The sequence below is a fragment of the Tursiops truncatus genome, chromosome 19, assembly GCF_011762595.2.
Source record: "Tursiops truncatus isolate mTurTru1 chromosome 19, mTurTru1.mat.Y, whole genome shotgun sequence".
Taxonomy (NCBI): Eukaryota; Metazoa; Chordata; class Mammalia; order Artiodactyla; family Delphinidae; genus Tursiops; species Tursiops truncatus.
Window position 1 is genome coordinate 48,280,855 of NC_047052.1, and position 19,576 is coordinate 48,300,430.

Below are 19,576 nucleotides of genomic sequence, written 5' to 3' on the forward strand. Positions count from 1 at the left end.
TACTGGTGGAGCAGAAACCACAGGGTCCTCATCCAAAAATGGTTATTAATCATGTTGCAAATACTTGTTTATTACCCATCAGTGGTCCCCTGGCCTGGCTAGTTGGTCCAGCAGAGGCCTTCAGAAAAATCATAGAAGAGGCAGTATGGCTAATATTAATACAGACATAACCACGTCACTTGATAATGACTACTTTTAGAGACTCACGGGGGAGACTTTGCCCCAGGGTGAGGTAGAACCTGGACATGTCTAGGAGAGAAAAGCATGAACTTCTGAGTCAGATCTGAATTCAAATTCCAACACTCTCATTGTACTCACTCACTCCCTCATTTTTTCATGCATTTGCTAAAGGAAATTAATTGGGCACTCATGATGTGCCCGGTACCGTTCTAGACCCTGAGAAAACCGTCATGAGCCAAACAAAATCCCTACCCTCCCGGATCTGACATTCTAGCTAGGGAGGTGGATGTGGGGGATAAGAGACAAATAATAAACAAGCGGACAAAGAAATAAGTCATTTCAGATAGCAGTAAATATTGAAAAGAAAAGAAAGCAGTGTGTCTTGCTAGCAAGAAGCTAGGGGCCTGATTTGCAGTAGGTATTAGGGAAGGCCTTTGTGGAGAGTTGATATTTGATTTGAGACGGGAATAATGAGATGCAGTCAGCCATGAGATGATCTGTGAAAGTCTCCAAGAGGGAGTAGCAATGCTAAGGCCCTGAGGTGACCCGCTCCAAGAACTGACAAAAGTCATTGTGAATAGCTCTGTGACATTAGGTGAATTACTTAGCCTCTGTGCACTGCTGGAAAATGAGGATGCTCATACCAACCCCTCAAGGTTACAATGAGGATTCAGACAACAGCTGTTAAGACGCAATAGCTAGGGCCTGTGCACAACAGGTGTTCAGTAAATATTAGCTAGTATTTGGACAATATTATTATTAACTTAAGAAGGAAAGAATGGGCCTGGACGGTAAAAAGGATGAGAGAAAGAAGCTTTTGTGTCTTATCCTTCCAGAATCCAAAATTCAGGATACAGTATGAGCGAGGCTCTGAGAAGGGGCTTCTGATCATGACTCCAGGACATCCTAGATACCAATATTAATAATAATTAGCATTATCGTAATAGCTACGGCCATTCATTGGGCATCTACGATATTCCAGACACTCTGCTGGGCCCCTGATGTCCGTGGGCCCCTCTGCCCCTGGGGTAGGCACTGTTATTAACACCCCCATTTTACAGAGGCTCGGAGCCAATAGTCACCAAGTCTGGAGCAAAGCCAGGAGGCCAGCATGAGGCCCAGACACCGCCTACCTGATGACCTTTGGCCGGTCGTTGCCTCTGATGTGGGGTTACAGGGGCAGGACACTTCTGCCCCACTCTCCATCTTCACCATTCTCCCGGCCTGGAGGGGCTGGGAGGAGGAGGCAGAGAGAGGAGCCCCTTCTCCAGGGACCCCGCCCCAGCCTGCTCCCCACCCACACTGCCACCAACCCAGTGCTAGAGAAGAGTGCACACCTGGCGGTGACTTCCCAGCCCACAGCTGGAGCCCGAGACCTGGGGAGGCGGAGGTTGGGCCGGGAATGGGCGGGGCCAGTGCGGGGGCGGGGCCAAGGCTGCGTACTTGACTGTGCGCTCTAGGGGACCCCACTCCCGACAGGGCGACTTCCCCTGAGCCACCGCAGGACGGAAAACGGTATGAGGTGTCCTCTGGGCGCCGCCGGCTCCGGCCACAGCCCCGCCTGGAGAAGGATGCTTCTAACAGGTGCGTGAGAGACAGGGGCTGCACCCACGGGTTGGAGACAAAGAGGGGATATCCCCGGGGAGAGCCTTTATTCAAATCAGAGACGCCCCCACTCTGAGCTCTGACTCTGGTCAGTTTAAAGCCCATGCAGCACGGGTGCCCGACGCACAGGAGCTCTTGAAATCCCCAAGAGGCCGTGCAATTGATCCCTTCTACAAAGGAGGAAAGTGAGGCTCAAATAGGGGTGGGGTCATTCGCTCAAGAGCACGTGACTGACAAAGGCAAAATCAGAATTCAGGACCCCATCCCAGTCCCTTTCCACCAGAGCACCGTGCCTCACCCTAGCTGTTCACATCTAATAATAATTTTAAAATAATAAGAACAACAATAATAAAATAACCATCATAATATAAAGAGGTCATTGTGACTGAGTACTTCTACATGTCAGCCTGTTCTAAGTGGCTTTCTTATAGTAACATTTAATTCTTAACCCCAGGAGGCAAGAGCTATCTGATCCCCATTTCATAGAGTGAAACTTAGACACAGAGAGGTTATGGGTCCTCCCCAGGCCACACAGACTGAAAGTAACAGAAGGAGGACTCGAACCCAGATGGTCTGGCCACCAAGACCACACTTTCCAGAGACCACACACATCTGCCTCTCAGAGAATAAATGAATTGCCTGTTTTTCCAGGTCTTAAAAAGTCCAGTTCTGTGTCATTTCAAAACCCCACCCACAGTTTAAGGCTTCACCTCCTCTCCAGCTCTGGCGTGGGTCAGACTGCAGCGGAGACATGGTGGCAAGCGGTGGGCCTCGTTCCTATTTCTCTCTGTGGGTCCTTTCTCCCCACACAGAGCTGAGGCCTGTGCCCACCCCGCCCCCACAGGCCATGCGCAGGGGAGAGGAAAGCAAGGAAGGGGCAGGAAAGTTTCAACTTGGCTGCTGTAGTTGTAAGGTGGGGACATGGCCTTCTGTGTGGCTCAGGCATGATGGTTAGATCTTTCTGGGTGGGGAATCCACCCAGCAGGTCGTCTCCCATGGGGCTCTTTGCCAGGACAGCCTCCAGCCGGCTCCCTTCAGAGGCATCCACACTGGCTCAAGGAAAACTCGTGAACATCTTTGTTATCCCACCAAACGCTGGAGGCGTGGGCCATTTCCACCCAGCCCACTCCCCCTCCATCCCTCACCTGGAGACTTTGAGGTCTAAGTTCCCACAGACTCCAGAGCACACATCTCCAGCTCTCCAAGAGGTTTCCTTGGGGCCTCCCTGACTCGGCAGGAGGTGGAGGAAAGCCCCCAGCCCCAGGGGGCACCCCCAGTTCATCCTCAGCTCTCCCCCAGGAAGCCTCACTCCGTGCCATCCCCTCCTCTCCATGAGCTCTCGGCCTCCCTTCCCAAGGCCTGGCGGCGGCAGAGCAGCTGGTGCAGGCAGAACTGGTGACGGGTAACCCCTGTTAGCTAGACCTGAGTTGGGAACGGGGAGCTCTTAGCATCTGTTAGTTTATTCTCAGCCTCTGGAACCTCTGGGGAGATTTTGAGACAACGGGAGGGTCAAGTGTGACATTGTGGTGTATTTATACTTATATTTATATTTATACTTATATATATAAGTATAATATATATATATATATATATTATATATATATATATATACTTATATATTATATATATATATATATAAGTATAATATATATAAGTATATATATATAAGTATACTTAAATATATAAGTATACTTATATATATAAGTATATTTATACTTATATATATATATATATATACTTATATATATATTTATAGTGATTCAGGGAGTGTCCTGGGCTCAAACGGGGAAAAATTGAATAGAGACTTTTTCTCATTTGATGGAAGATTAGAGATGAAATAAAATAGCCACGCTCCTGGCAAGTAAGAGTTCTGGAACCATCTCTATGGTTCCAGCTCTGAAATTCCATATATATATATATTATAGGTATTATATATAAGGTATTATTATGGTATATATTGTATATATAGTTTATAGTATAGTATTTATAGGTATATATATGGTATTATTATAGTATATTTATATATTTTTATAGGTATTATATATATATTATTATAGTATATAAATCTTATATATAAGGTATATATGATATTTAGGTATTATATGTATTAAATACCTAAGTTAGACTGTCCTGAGCCCTGAAAATTCATAATCTCATTGAATCTCAGGCACTCAGTTGGTTACCGTCAACCACCCTCCTTGATGAGTGGGAAAACTGAGGCTCAGGACCCTGAAGAAAGAGCAGCCGAGTCAGGGTTATGAACCCAGGTCCAGCGGCCTCGGAGTCTATGAATGAAACCATGATTTTACATCAGCTGGAGTAAGGATTGCTAAGATGTGGGGTTTTCTTCTTAAGATGCCTTGAGGACACTCCCTGAATCACCAGGCACCTGCAGCGGTGTCAGGGTCAGAACTTGATAACAGAACACGGACTGCGTGACCTGGGATCTTCCCCTTCCATCATGTATTCAACAAACACCCCTAATGCCTACTCAGGGCCCAGCCTGTGCTGGGGACACAGCTGGGGACACAGCAGCCCTGCCCTCCTGGGGCTCACAGTCCAGAGAGAAGACAGACCCGTCCCCAGACAGTGATGACCCAGAATGGGTGGGGCAGGAATGGGTTGGGGGAGGGAGACGCAGAGGAAAGGGCTCAGGTCTGAAGCTAGGAAGGTGGTGGTCAGGGGAGGACCTTTCAAAGCCGTCAAAATCGAAATAGGACCTCGGAAAGATATGACGTCAGCTATGCAAATTGCATCCCTGTGCTCTTTGTTTCATAAAACCGTAAGACAACAAATTTTTCTATCAAGATAGAAAAGCAAAACCTTGAGCAGCTTCTTGGGTATAACACTTTATTCCTGTCACTTTGACAAGAGCTTCCATTGCCCCATCAAGTCAATTAAGGTCCCTGCCCAAACACTGTATAATAGTATCTATTACCAAGCGCACCTGAGGGTCAGGGAAGATTTCAGAAGGCGGGATGCCTGAGCCAAAACTTGAATCACAGCTTGATAAAGAGTTGGTGCGGAACAGCATTCTAGGTAGGGAGAACAGCACAGGCAGGGGCCTGGAGGCTAGAGCAACTGCACGGCGTTCAGTCGGACTGATGCAGAGGATGAGGGAAGAGTGGAAAACGGAGCGCAGAGATGTAGCAAGAGTGACAGGTGAAGGAGTCTGCACTATGTCCTGAGGGCACTGGGGAGCCATGGAAGGTTTATGAGCAGGGGGAGTAGAAAGGTCACACCAGCTGCCGACTCAGAGAGAAAAATCAGTGGAGGTGGGAGGTGGGCAGTGAGCCTGCCAGAAGACCCTGTGGTGAGATGACTCCTAACTCTACACTGATGACCTTGGCTCTGAGACTCCTGCTTGCTGTGCCTCAGTTTCCCTGCCTGGAAAACAGTGCCAACTTCTGAGTTGTTGAGAGGGACCACACACACACACACACACACATACACACACACACACACCCTCCCTGGGCACATCACGTTTGTACCTGATGATGCCAGAAGAGACCTGAGGTTTCACATTTGTTCTGTAAGTGGGTATTTCTGATCCTTAAAATGTAACAACTTATCATGTGTTTTTTATCTTAAAAGGCACATTTATGGTACTTGCAAGTGTGGAGGCAAGAATGACAATAATGATGAAAATTATAATGAATGTCCAGCATTGATCTGGCAGTCACTTTGTTAGTGCACTAGTCTAAGCACTTTCCAAGCACTAGATCGGGGCTTCTGAACATCGGCACTACTGACATTTTGGACCCGATGATGCCTTGTTGTGCGGGCCCGTCCTGTGCACTGCAGGATGTTTAGCAGTATCCGTGGCCTCTACCCACCAGATGCCAACAGCACACCCTCCCAAGTCGTGACAACCAAAAAGATTTCCAGACATTGTCAGTGTCCCCTGGCAGGGGGGTGGACTGGGGTGGGGGGGATCGTCCCCACTGAAAATCATTAGAGACATTATTATTCTCATTTTATAGATAAGGAAACTGAGGCTCAGAGAGGTTAACTAACTTTCCCAAAGTCACCAGAGCTAGTCAGTTCTGGGACGTGCGTGCCGGCAATCCAGTTCTGGAGCCCGCCATCTGGGGTGTGTGCATTTGTGTGTGCAAAACAATTAAGAGCCTAGTTTATACTCTCTTATTTCATTTATTCAGATTTTACTTAATTTTTGAATGGGTTATACATTCCCATGGTTCAAGTCGCAATGATATATAAGAAGGCCTTGAGTGAAGTCTCTGTCCTTCCCCACCCACCCAGTTCCCCATGTACCTTCCCTCGCCCCCACCTCCCACATACAGATAACCACTATATTTTTTTTTTTTTTGCAGTACGCGGGCCTCTCACTGGTGTGGCCTCTCCCGTTGCGGAGCACAGGCTCCGGACGCGCAGGCTCAGTGGCCATGGCTCACGGGCCCAGCTGCTCCGCGGCATCTAGCATCTTCCCGGACCGGGGCACGAACCCACGTCCCCTGCATCGGCAGGCGGACTCTCAACCACTGCGCCACCAGGGAAGCCCAATACTTTTCTTATCGATACCTAGGAGCTCTATATATGGTAGTGAAATGGGCTCTTCATCTGTGGTATCAGTTGCAGATTATTTTTCGTAGTATGTCATTGTCCTTTTGACTTTGTGGGTTGTTTTTTTTGTTAACTTTGCAAAAGTTTCTTTTTATTATTATGTCAAAATTTTCAGCCTTTTATGACTGGAGTTCATGTTCTTACTGCAATAGTCATCATTCTAGTGAGAGGCAGAAGAATGGGGTGGGCAAGTGCATAGGGTCTGGAGCCAGACTCCAAGGGTTTGCCTCCATGCTCTATGCAATATGGAAAATTAGGGGAAATGAGAGAAACAGGGATGGGGGATACACTGGACAGTATCGTTTAGTGGCTACGAATTTCAGCTGCCTGGGCATGGATCACAACTCAAATGTTTATCACTTATGAAATTCTGAAAGAACATCTTAAATTCTCTGAACCTCCATTTCCTCATCTCTGATAGGGGTATAATAGCTGTATCAGTCAGAGGTGAGGCAAGACACAGATGGTCCACTCAAAAGGAGTAATGAGGAGAGTTTAATAGGGGGACTAGGCAGGGTATAGGTAAACTGACATGGGATTTTGCAGCACCCAGGGGCTAGCAACAGCAGGAAGCTATTACCTCCCCTGGGCTAGAAGCTGTAAAAGGAACAGCAGCCCCCAAACCCCAAAAGAGTGGTGTATGGACAGGGTCACCCAATAGGATCTCTAATAGAGGGACCTACTGAACCAGTGCTGACGCAGCAGGGAGGGAGCTGTGGGACCAGTTACCTCAAGGTCACTCCCTTCAGCCCTCCTGTCTTCCACCAATGCTCCCATTGGCAGAAGCCAACCAGAAACAAAAGGCGAGAGATCCCCAGAGATGCAGCTCAGGGAAGTCAGCCTTTTGCGGAGCAGAGCAGAGCAAGATGGAGGGCGAATCTGCGTGACATCCAGCATAATAAGTGCCTTGTGGGGCCGATGCAGGAATAAGTAAGATAATATATGTTCAGCATTTTAGACAGTGTCTGGCTTGCAGGAGGTTCTTAAGGAATGTTCCTTTTTACTTCTTTATTATTATTATCACCGTTGTCGTCATCAACTCTGATGGCCCTCATTCTCACCAGCACAGGAAGGGTTACTTGCTGGGACACCATCCTGCCTTTGATCCCATGGCTTCCTGCTCTCTCTTCTCCCTCCCACCCCCTCCAAGGCAGCCTGCTGGCATTCTTCACCTGCTCTGCCTCCTCGGAGCTGCCCTCTTCTGGGTCTCTGGACCCCTTGACTGAAGGAGCCGATGCCCACCTGCCAGTCCCCAGAAGCCTCGATGGGGTTCTGTCCACTTCTTGGTTCCGAGGGCATGAGGCCCAGCCAGAAGCCATGATCTTCTCCCCTGAGGGCCTCCCAGGGCCCGGCCACAGTGGCCGGGAGACGCTGGATACCCAAGGCAGCCTGGTCGTCAGAAATGTGACAACTCAAGATGCAGGCAGCTACACCGTGGTGCTGGAAAGCAGCAGGGGACGCAGGAGTGTGATGGCGCAGATACAGGTCCATGGTGAGCGGGGCCCCATGGCGGGAGGCACCCAGTTCTCAGTCAGCAGTGCCCATCGGGACCCATTCTGTCACCAATCCTCCCTAACAAACCACCCCAGAACTTAAAATAGCAACTGTATTTTCAGCTCAGGATTCTGCTGAACAGTTCTTTTGGTCTCAGCTAATTTTAGTCGGGCTCACTTACGTTTCTGCAGCCAGTTGGGGGAAGGGATTGCGTAGGCACTGGTCCAGGATGGCCTCCTTCCCATGTCTGGCAGTGGCCTGGCTGGCAGCTGGGGCAGTGGGGGTAATTGGGCCACGAGGCTTCTCATCCTCCAGCAGGAGAGCCTAGGCTTGTTCACTCAGCAAAGTATGAGAAACAAGAGGAGAAGCTTCAAGGCCTCCCGAGGCCCCGGCTCAGAACGCGCATGCCATCGCTTCTGCCACGTTTTTATTGGCCAAAGCGAGTCACATGACCAGCTTTGCTCCAACGGGAGGGAAATAGGCTCCGCCTCTTGGTGAGAAAAGTTGCAAAGTTTCCTGGCTATTTCTTTGTCATCTATCACACTTTCCAACAGATATTCATTAAATATTTGTTCATTATCACTTGGGGAAGGCCAAGGGTCTCTGGTGGTAGCCTTCAGAACTCACCTCTGGTTTTTTTGTTTGCTTTTTCGGGGTTTTTTTGCAGGACGCGGGCCTCTCCCGTTGCGGAGCACAGGCTCCGGACGCGCAGGCTCAGCGGCCATGGCTCACGGGCCCAGCCGCTCCGCGGCATGTGGGATCCTCCCGGACCGGGGCACGAACCCGCGTCCCCTGCATCGGCAGGCGGACTCTCAACCACTGTGCCACCAGGGAAGCCCTCACCTCTGTTCTTATGAGCTATTCAGCTCTGGACTTGCACTTTCACACCTGAACCAGAAAAAACAAGCCCCGAGGTTAACCAGAGCCATTGTCCTTAGAAGGTAGTTTAGAGACGTATTAATCTACTAGGGCTGCCGCTCCAAAATACCACATGCTGGGAGGCTTAAATAACAGAAATCTATTTCTCACAGTTCTGGAGGCTGGAAGTCCAAGATCAAGGTGTGGGCAGGGGTGGTTTCTTCTGAGGCCTCTCTCCTTGGCTTGCAGATGGCTGCCTTCTCACTGTGTCCTCACGTGACCTTCCTTCTTTGTGTGCACCCCTGGTGTCTCCCTGTGTGTCCTAGTCTCTCTTCTTATAAGGACATCAGTCAGATTGTATTAGGGCCCACCCGCACCGCCCCATTAAAGGCCCTATCACCAAATACAGTCCCATTCTGAGGTACTGGGCGTTAGCACTTCATATGAATTTGGAGTGGTGGGGGCGGGGAGGGTAGGAGCACAGTTCAGTCCTATAATAGTTAGGGTTCAGATTCTGGTGTGCTAAGAAAGACCCAAAACAACAGTGTCTTGAATAAGATAGAAATTTATCTCTCTCACGTAGTTGTCTGGCATGAACAGTGTAGGGATGATGCGGTGGCTTCAGGGTGGCGGGACCCAGGCTCCTTCTAATTGTTCTGTCCTCACTAGGTTCTATCCTGTCTGGGGGACCCAAGAGAGCTCCCATCACGTTTGCATTCCAGCCAACGTAACAGCAGAGGAGAAGGGGAGGGAGGATGCCTTCCTCTTATGGCCCAACACAGAGGTTGCTCACATCCCATTGGCTGGGAACCAGTCACATGGTCATACTTAGCTATAAGAGAAGCTGAAAACGTAGGCTTTATCCTGGGCAACCATATACCTAGATAAAATGTAGGATTCTGTGACTAAAGGAAGAAGGGCAGAAAAGATGGAGGGAGATGCCAAAGGCGGGGATATCTGAGCTGGGACCTGAAGCCCGGGTGGGAGCGTGCCAGGGGAAGAGTTGGGGAAAGTGCTCGTGCAGAGAGACCAGCCGGCGTAAGCACGGGAAGCATGAGTGAGTGGCTCCAATTTACTGAGCCCTCCCTATGGACCAAACGCTGGGGGATTCCACAACAGCACGAGAAACAAGATGCTCTAAGCGCCACCCCCCTTGCACAAGTGGGGAGACTGAGGCTTGGAGAGGTGACATCCACAGCCTGTGGTCACGTCGAAGCAAAGGGCCAAGCTAGGATTCGCACCCCTCTCTGTGATCCAGGAGCTCATCTCCTTCCACGCTGCCTCTCTAGCCCTGCGACACCTCTCAGGTACAAGCAAAGGTGGAGAGAGGCGGCTAGGAACCGCGCTTCTGCACAGGGTTTTTTTTTTACCTCCACCAGGACATGTAAGGGCTGCTGAGGTCCATCAGTCTACATATCTGTGGTTTGAAGGCCAGGTCTTCTAAAAGCCCACCTCCACACCTGTGCCTGTGCCGTTCTCTGCCTGGTGCTCGTGCAGGCTCTGAAACCGGAACCGCCTGCATTCAAATCCCTGCTTCTTCGCTTACTAGCCACGTGCCTTTGCAAAGTGACTTCCCATTTGTGTGTTTCAGCGTCCTCCTCTGTAAATGGAGTCACTGTAGACCCTCCCTCGTAGGAGTGCTGTGAACAACAAATGAGTTGTTCACGCCAAACGCCTAGAACAGTGCCTGGCACAGAGTAAGCAAATGTTCGCCATGAGTTTTTCAGGGGACTTGACCTCTTTGAGCTTTCGTTTTCCCATTAAAAGGGGGATAACAATAAGACCTACCTCATAGCGTTGTTGTGAGGATTAAATGAGTAAATCCAGTGGCTTCTGAGCTTTTAAAATCATGACCCACAGTAAGAATTGCATTTCATATCATGACCCAGTATGTCCGTATATCCACACACCACCAGTCACTGAAAGACAAGTGTCATAACAATTATTGCTATGAGTAATGCATTCTGATATTTTCTATTATATTTCATTTCATGTTTTAAATGCTGGTTACACCCTACTAAATGACTTCACCCAAGCATGGGTCTCATTCGCAATATAACAAGCCAGTAAGATAACAAGCTATCGTCAACACGTGTTTAGAATGGTGCTTGGCTCGTAGTAAGAGCCCAGTCTAGGTGGCTGTTACATATTGATTCTTGTTTCCACACCTGGTGGGCTCTTTGTCCTCCTGCAAGGCTTAGCTCAGGCACCACCTCCTCCAGGAAGCCTTCTGTGAGCTCTCTGGTTGGACTGAAGTTTTTTTCCCTTTTCATGTTGCACGGAAGTTGGAAATCATCTCCGTGTGGTGGTTCCCAGCACTCATCACGACATCAGATTCAAATCCCAGCTATGCCTCTCTCTCTGACCATGAGGCCTGGCCCTAAGCACCCCCAGACCTCAGAGTCCTTCACCTGAGAAAAAAAGAAAAAAAAAAACACGAAAAGAGAACTATGGTGAGGATTATATATGTTCTCTGTAAGGAGCCCTCCCAGCAGCCAGTGGCTGAGGCCCCAAGCCTTGGAGGTCCCCTTGACCCCTCACTCTCTCCCACCCGCATCCAATCCATCGGCAAGTCCTATGGGCTCTGCCTGCAAAATGGTCCAGAACCCAACAGCTCCTCCTAGCTCCTTGGCTTTTATCCTGGCCCAGCTGAGGGCAGGGGAGCTGGGGTATTTATATACCAGCCCGCGTCAGTCGCTGTGGAAGGCTGCCCCCCGGTGTGCCCACCCTCCAGCACTCTGGCCTGTGGCCTCCATGGTCAGAGCAGGCTCTGGCAGCTAGCAAAAGCCCTGAAGCAACAGATACAGTGTTGGCAGTTGAAAGGGCTGAGGGTGAGGGTATCAACAGCTCTGCTGCATCCAGCGTCTGGGCACAGACCAGGCACTCCAAACACATCCGCTGGTGAATGAATGAGTGGATGAATGAATGAATGAATGCCTCTGTGGTGAACAGAAGAAGTGCTCAGCCTCTCTGAGTGGTCTCCACCCATGTGATCTTGCTCCCTGTTTGCACAGCCTACTCTGATGGGGTGCTGCCGCTGACATTCCCGGGGAATACACAAGGTATCCTCCGGAGTGAACTCAACTACTCAGTGATCCTGCAGTGGGTGGCTTCCATCGAACCTGAACCTGTGCTATGACGGACCTTCAGTGGGCATCCTCGTGGGATCGGGGAGAGGCTGATTATCCAGAGGTTGTCCTTGGAGGATCTGGGCACCTACGTACGCTTGGCCGAGGATAGCCAGGGAATGTATGTCTCCCAGCCTGTGACTATCATGCTGCCACGTGAGTACCCCACCCTCACCCCGGACCCTGTACCCTTGCTGGTCAGTGGCCAGCTTTCCTGATTCCACTGAGCCACATTCTATGCTCAGCCCCCTCTGATACCCTTTATAGCCAAGATGGTATCTCATTCTTTCATCCTCCTGGCAGAGTTGGGGATTACTAGCCCATTTTACAGATGAGAGGCTGCAGGCCAAAGACATGAACTCTCATGAAAGCTCAGGGCAGGATCTGGAGCCAGCTGCCTGGGTCCCGGCTCCAACCACCTGCTGGCTGTGTCAATCTGGGAAGCCTCTTCGCCTCTGAGTCTCAGCACATGCCGGAGAAAAAATTAAGGTGATGATATAATGAGTGGTTCCAAGCCTGGGCTTTGGAATTTGAATTTTGGCTCCACCACTTCCTGGCTGTGTGATTTTGGACCAGTGCCTTGACTTCTCTGTGCCTCAGTTTCCTCATCTATAAAATTGGGAAAATAATAGTGCCCACCCCAAAGTGTGGCTGTGAGCATTCGATGAGATAAGCCGGTGAACAGCTTAAAATAAGAGTGCCTAGCACTATGCAACACTAGTGAGTGATCAATAAACATGAACTAGTATCATTGTCATGATTAGTATTATCCATATTATTATTAATTTTGTGCCTGTTACGGAGGCTCAGGAGGCAGTAACAAGAACAGTCAGTTAACTGGGATTAGAAAACGGGTTTGGGAGCCCGTCAAAACGGGGTTCAATTCCTGTCCCTGTGCCTTCCTGGCTGGGTGACTTACGACAAGTGACGTCCCTTCTCTGAGCCTCAGTTTCCTCCTGTGTATAATCAGAGTGATCGTGTAGACCTCCGCCAGATTGCTATAAGGAACTGAAATGGTGTATGTGTGGGGCTAGCAGAACACCAGTTAGCAGGTGCTCTAAGAATAGCAGCAGTTACCGTGCATATTATTTTTAGTATTTCTGTTCGTGGAGTGAGCTGGAAAGATACAGAGAAGCTGCCAGTGGAGAAGCAGGGAGGCATGTAGGCCGCGGGGATCACATGAGCAAAGGTCCGGAGCGTGGAAAGGGCAGGGATAATGGAAAGCCTGGCTTGGCTACGTTCCTGAGACCTGTCTCTCTCCCCAGCCAGGGTTCAGTGGGAGCTTCAGGATTTGGTTCTGAGGTGATTTCCTGGGAGAAAAAAAGGGTAAAAAATGTAAATCTTGGAGCACCTGTTGACCCTGACACATTCATTGAGAATGACAATACTTCCAAGACCCCGTTTGCTCACTCATCAGCTGTTCAGGAAATGTATATTGAGCATCTGTTGTGACTGGCCCATGCCGGGCAGTGCTGAGGGCATCTGGTGACAGAGACAGTCCTGGCCCTGCCCTCACAGGACTCCCAGTCTAGTAAGGGACAGACCTGTCCACAAACAGTAATGACCAGAGTGGGCAGGGCTGGGGTGGGGGAGCTCAGAGGGCTGTGAGACCCAAGGAGGTGCCTGACCCAGCAAGGGGATCAGGGCGGGCTTCCTGGAAGAGGGGGCATCTGAGCTGATACTAGGATACATAGGAATTGTCCAGGCCAAGGGAGAGAAAATGGCATAAATGGCATTCCAGGGGCATAGACAAAGGCCTGGAAGTAGGAGAGAGAGGGGAGTGAGCTTAGAAAATTGAGTAGACTCCAACAGGGCTTGGTTATAAAGGTAGGGGGTGGAGAGAGATGAGACTGGCCAGGTGGCAGGGCCTTGAAGGCCAAGGCGAAGTCCTGGGGAGCCACGGCAAGGTTCTGAGCAGGGGAGGAATAGGGTCAAGTGTGAACTTTAAAAAGACCCCTCTGGCTTCTGTGTGGTGGGAAGATGGGTCGGGGAGGGACTGGGACAGGAGAGCGGGGATGAAGCTGGGGTGGAGACCCGGAGGACGGGGAGGAGGTGGAATGGTGGGAGTGGGGGGTATGCAGGGAGGGTGTCTCCTCCAGTCTCTCCCCTTCTTGGTTCCCAGAAGCCGTCGTGGATCCCACAGACCCTGTGCCCATCAAGCCGAACCCTACCCTCTCCCTGTCAGGAAGCTCTGCCTTTGCCCTCACTGCGGCCGCACCTGTGGTACTGGTCGGAAGCGCGGTCTTCACCATAATCTGGAAGCTAAGGTACCTGCCTTCCCTCCTTCCCATCCAGTCAGCCCCCACAAGGTGCAGAGCTCATTCCGCAGCAAGACTGAAGCCAAGCCAACTGCCCCATCCCAAGAAGCTTAAAGCTCATTCGGAGAGGATGACATTGACCCCTGACATGCCCATCCAACTCGTCAGTTCCCAAAGTGGCCCCAGGCGAGCAAAGAGACAGGAGAGGGTTCTGGAGGTGTGTCTTTGCCACAATGAGGGCAAAGGCAGAGCTTCTTCATCCCTTCGTTTTTGTCGAAGAGGAAACTAAGGCTGAGAGAGAACTGTGCCCCAGACCGCACAGTTGAAGAAGGATTCGAACCCAGAATACTGCCTCACTCAGTTCTAGCCCCTAACCGACGCTGCCTCTGTTCCGTCATTAACGATACAAGTCTTCGCAGCTGACATACTAAGGAAGAGAAATCTGAATGCTGAAATGGTTTGGAAAGGCCCTGTGGACCCGCTGGGAGGGACTGGGGCCAGGTCTCCTGTCCATGAGTGCCGTGTGGAACCTTCTAGGGGTCGGGGAGGGCCAGGCTGCTGCTGAAGCACCCACATCGTCTTCGTCCCTGTGGCTCTCATTTCCTGGGCCCTCAGTAAGTGCCAGGAGCCCTCAAGTCACGGCTCTCAGGATGGGTGCTGTTCTTGTCCTCATTTCCCACATGAGTAGAACTAAACCTCAGAGAAATCCATCAGCTTTCCCAAAAGACATGCCGCTGACAAAGAGCTGACCCTGAATCAAACCCAGGTCTGACTCCAAAGTCATGTGCTTAGAGGGGAAAGGCGAGAAATCGGGCTGGTGTGAAAAATCCTCACCCAGACCCCCTGCAATCCCTCCCTCCATGAGCGGCAGGAGGGGTCGCTTCCTGTCCTCCCCGCCATCTTGGCCAATACCTATTATGGCAGACCAATGCTGACATCATCCAGAAGGAACCAGCCTTGTCCAATCAGCTGTGACCTTGGAGATGAGGTCATGAGGACAAGCATGGCTTGCCCCAGTGGAGAGGGGCAATCTTCAGAAAAGAGGGGTCTGGGCTGGGAGGCACCCTACACACACGTCTACGATACCCATCAAGGGCCAAGAGAGATCCCCGCGGTTTACAGTGAAGGCCATGGACCCTGAAGCCAGGTCCCTTCGGTTCATCCCAGCTCTGCCATGTGCTCGCCTGTGGGACGACTTTGGGTGACTCGTTTAACTGCTCTGTGGCCCATCAGTAAAACAAGGATAACGGTAACATAATACCTGCCTCAAAGGATAGGTGTGTGGATTACATAAGATGGTGGGAGTAAAGAACTCTAAACAATGCCTGGCACGTGGGGAGCCTTCAATGAATGTCAGCCACATGTATTATTATTATTGTTTTTGTTATTATTAATATTTATCTCTCTCTCTTCGCTGTAGGTGTGGCTGACAAAGAAGAAATGGCTGAACCGCTTTGGGTTTTTTTTTTCAGTTTAAATAAATTGAATAAAAATTTAAAAAACAAATAAATGAATCTAGACAAAAGGAGCTATTCCAAGCAGATCTTAATCATGAATTTTTATGTGGTACTCAAAAATACTAACAGCTATTTTACAATGTCCAGTTTCAAAAGATAAATTTTGTGGAACACCTGTGTATATTTCTGTTCAGTATATAATTAGTAGTGGAACTTCACAGTTATAGAATATGTATATCTTCAGCTTTTATCACTGCTCCCAAATTGTTTTCCAGTCAAATTCATTGTATTTTCATACAATAGGTTCCACAGTGAAATACTACATAGTAATGGAACAAATTTAGATAAATCACAAAAACATGAAATCTCGTAAACACAGCTACAGGAGAGGGCAGAAGTTATACTACCATTTTTAATAATACAAGCATTACCAGGAACTCACTAGCGGTCCAGTGGTTAGTACTCTGTGCTCTCACTGCTGAGGGCCCAGGTTGGATCCCTGGTTGGGGAACTAAGATCACACAAGCTGCATGGCATGGCCAAAAATAAAACAAAAAAAACCCCTACTCTTTGCTATTAGAAGACAGGATATGTGGGGTGGCAAAGAAAAAACAAAGGAGTACAAATGAGCATCTGAAGTGTGGGCACCTATCAGTCCAACAGGTGATACCAAGAAGGAGTGTGGGGAGGGGAGAATCCTGGGGCTGGGGACAAGATGAAGGCCCTGGGAGCTCCATTTGAGACCTCCTCCCTCCAGGTTTTCTGGTCATTTTTCTGTGGGATGTTCTCATCTTGTTGAGAGCCCCAGGGACTGCTTTTGTCTCCTCTTGCCAGCTGCCAACACTCCATCTCCCCATCTCACCAAATCCCTTGGAGCACATAAACAATCAGTCGAGGCTTCTTAAAACTCTTGTGCTGCAACCAAAAGAAACTCACTGAAATAGCTCAAGAAAAAAACACAGGGAAGATTTAATATACGGGTCCAGGAAGAGTTCCAGGAATCCAAGGGTGTATCAGTCAGCACTTGCTGTGTAACAAACTACCTGCCAAAACGTAGTGGCTTGAAACAACAGCGATTTATTTAGCTACAATTCTATGGGTTATCAACGTGGGCTGGGCACAGCTGGGCAGCTCTTCTGGTCTCTGCTGGGCTCACTTATGCATCTACGGTTGGTTGGCAGGTTACCTAGGGGCTGTCCGGACTGGGACAGCCTCAGCTGTGGTAACTAGCCATGTAACTGACTCTTCCATGTCATCTCTCATTCTCTAGCAAGCAGACACAAGCATGCTAATGACAGAGGCAGGATTCCAAGAGTGAGGGCAGAAGATGCAATGCCTCTTAGGGCCAAGGTTAAGAACCGGCAAATTATCACTTCTGTCACATTCTATTGCCCAAAGCAAGTCACACGACCAGCTCAGATTCAATAGGTGGGGAAATGACCTCACTTTTTGATGGGAGGGGAAGAATCTGTGGCCGTTCTTGCAATCTACCAAAAATGGCAGGACACCATGGTCAGAAAGCAGGAAAGCTACTGGAACCAGGATAGTTGCTTGCTGCCTCTCCCAGCCTCCCACCCCTCAGCCCTTGTAATCCTCTTCTCCAGGAACATGGAATTCACAGTTCTCTGTCTCGCTCCGTAGATGGGCCGTCGATGTTTCTCCATCCATGTGGAGAAAGGCACCATCCCATAGCTTGCAAATCCACAACACCCCTGTTCAAAGAAACTGCCCAACTTAGCCAGCATCCCTTTGCCTTATCTCTGACACCTCTGGAAAAGGTATCTGATTTCCTTACTTTGGGACAGTTGTCAACCTTGGTCCCAGCACTGTGGCTGCAGTGGGGAGCAGAGGTGTTTTGTACAATCAGAGGTCCAGGGGATCATCCCCATTTGTGAGGGCTCAGTGCTCAGTAAAAAGTGGGGAGGTTTTGCCTTGTAAGCTGGGCAGACACCCCAAAATATTCTTCTACACATGAAGCTTATTTTTGCTCCTTTTCAAAGAGAAAAAACCTTCCAAATGCAGAGAAGTGGGGGAAAGTGGTCTCAACCCCCAGAAATCCATGGTACATTTGTAAATGAGATCAAACACTTTCTTTCACTGGAGAATCCTGACAGGTGGCAGGCAGAGGGTACTCACTGACCCTACGGAAGTCACTTACCCACTCTGAGACTCACCTGCTTGAAACGAGTATGAATGAAACTCATGTGCAGATATGTATAACATTTGAGGAACATTCAGTGCTCTGCGACACACTACCATGTCAACATAAAGGCACCTACAATATCATTACGATTAGCAATAATAGTAGCAGACCTGAGTTCAAATCTTGTCTGTTGAGGGCTGTCCACGTGCCAGCCACTACACTAGGTTCCTTATGTGATTCATATGTTGTATCATCCTCACTGCACCCACTGAGGAAAGGAGAACTACCCCCACTTTACAGACAAAGAAGGTGAGTCTCAGAGAGACTAAGTGACTTGCCCCAGGGTCATACCATGGTGGGGCTGGTCTCCAAGCCAGGCTCCCTGGCTCTGAAATCCCTGTTTCCAGTCATTCCACTGCCCCGTTGCTCCCTCCCTAGAGCTGGAGCCCCATTCCCATTCTCTCATGGGCCCCCTCACGTCCTATGTCAGGGAGGTGTCTTTGTGCTCATGTACATAAGATAAAAATGAGGCACAGAGAGGGCAAGTGACTTGCCCAAGGTCACACAGCCACATGTGATGCCAACTCAAGTCTGCCCAATTCCAAAGCCTGTGCCTTAGACCAGCGCTGTCCAAGAGAACTCTCTATGGTGATGGAAGTGTCTCTATCTGCAATGTCCACTACAATATTATTCAACAAAAGTGGCTATTGAGCCCTAGAAATGGAGATAGTGTAACTGAGGAACTGAATTTTTATTTTCTTTACTTTTAATCAATTTTAATTTTAATTTATATACCCACCTGTGGCTAGTGGCTATTATACCAGACAGTGCAACTCAAACTCCTAATTGTTAAAAAAAAATAACAAATCCCCCAGCATCTATATGTGTACATTACTGACTCTGTGGTAGTTCTGGGGTCCTTGCCCTGGTCTATCCAAGGGTCCAGATTTGCTCAGAAGCCCCTTATATGGAACCAGCTCCTTTCCCACCTGAGGCATCCTGCCCTACCACCTCCCTCCTCCCATTTCCCTCCACTGTAAAGGAGAGGTTAGTCATTTCCTGCCTGGGGGGTGACGAAGGGAGCTGGTTCCTGCGGCTTCTAGTCTATCTGGGTCTCAGAGATGACACTGTAGCCACCACTTGGCCACCAGCTAGAGTCCAGCTGCCCTCTGGTCAAGGCTGCAGCAATTCCCCTTGCCCTTTGGAATAGCTGAGAATCATTATGATGTCCCTCCCCCACTAAAAATAAACTGTGCACATTTTCTCAAAGAGATCTCCTGACCACCCCTGTTATAAATTCAGTCCCCTGGTTGAATTTGCCCATAGCACTGTTCTGCTTTCTAGTACTTAGCACGTTGTGTCATTAAATATTTATTGGTGTGATTATTTAACATTTATCTCATCTATTAGACTGTCAGCTCCGTGGTAGCCAGACCTGTATCTGTTACACAGTATGTGCTCAGTGAGTGTTTGTTGAATGAATGAATGAATGAATGAGGCTAAAACCACACCACTAGGAAAACTCAAAGGCTCAGAAATGAAAGCATCGATTTGAGTCCCAAACACTCCCCCACACTGGAGTTTAACAGGAATAACCTGACTCACACACCTCTCATTCTCTCTGTGTGTCAGAAAAACAGGGTCGGGCATCCTGAAGCCCCTTCCCTAACCCGACATGGAGGGTAAATGATCATCTGGCTGCAGCAGAATAGCCCAATCTCGTTGGCAACTATGGTAAAGATTACCCTCAGAGACCCACACTCTCCTCCCTCCATAATAACGGAATCCTCAATTTTAACTGGGCACACGATGTCCAAGGGGAAAGAAAAACTACATTGGCAGTAAACTGTGAGAAGTATTATGTGTGAC

At 49.3% G+C, this 19,576-nt stretch overlaps 2 protein-coding genes across 8 annotated transcripts in view; one reads left to right on the forward strand and one right to left on the reverse strand.

The window, feature by feature from the left end:
• Positions 1–11,237, reverse strand: part of ZNF180 (zinc finger protein 180) — an 87,290-nt gene extending 76,053 nt beyond the window's left edge. For 6 of the 7 annotated variants that reach the window (XM_073795946.1, XM_073795943.1, XM_073795945.1 and 3 more), the window contains exon 1: positions 8,045–11,236. The gene's annotated coding sequence lies outside the window, so the exon portion shown is untranslated. Of the gene's footprint in view, positions 1–8,044 lie in introns of all 7 variants that reach the window. The other variant, XM_073795947.1, reaches the window with a different exon arrangement.
• On the forward strand, positions 1,698–15,755 carry IGSF23 (immunoglobulin superfamily member 23). Its single transcript, XM_019932996.3, is given in 4 exon segments — positions 1,698–1,764; positions 7,520–7,861; positions 11,736–12,005; positions 13,972–15,755. Coding segments are annotated over 4 exon segments (1,104 nt in total). The 3' UTR covers positions 14,397–15,755.
• Positions 15,756–19,576: the final 3,821 nt, after the last annotated feature.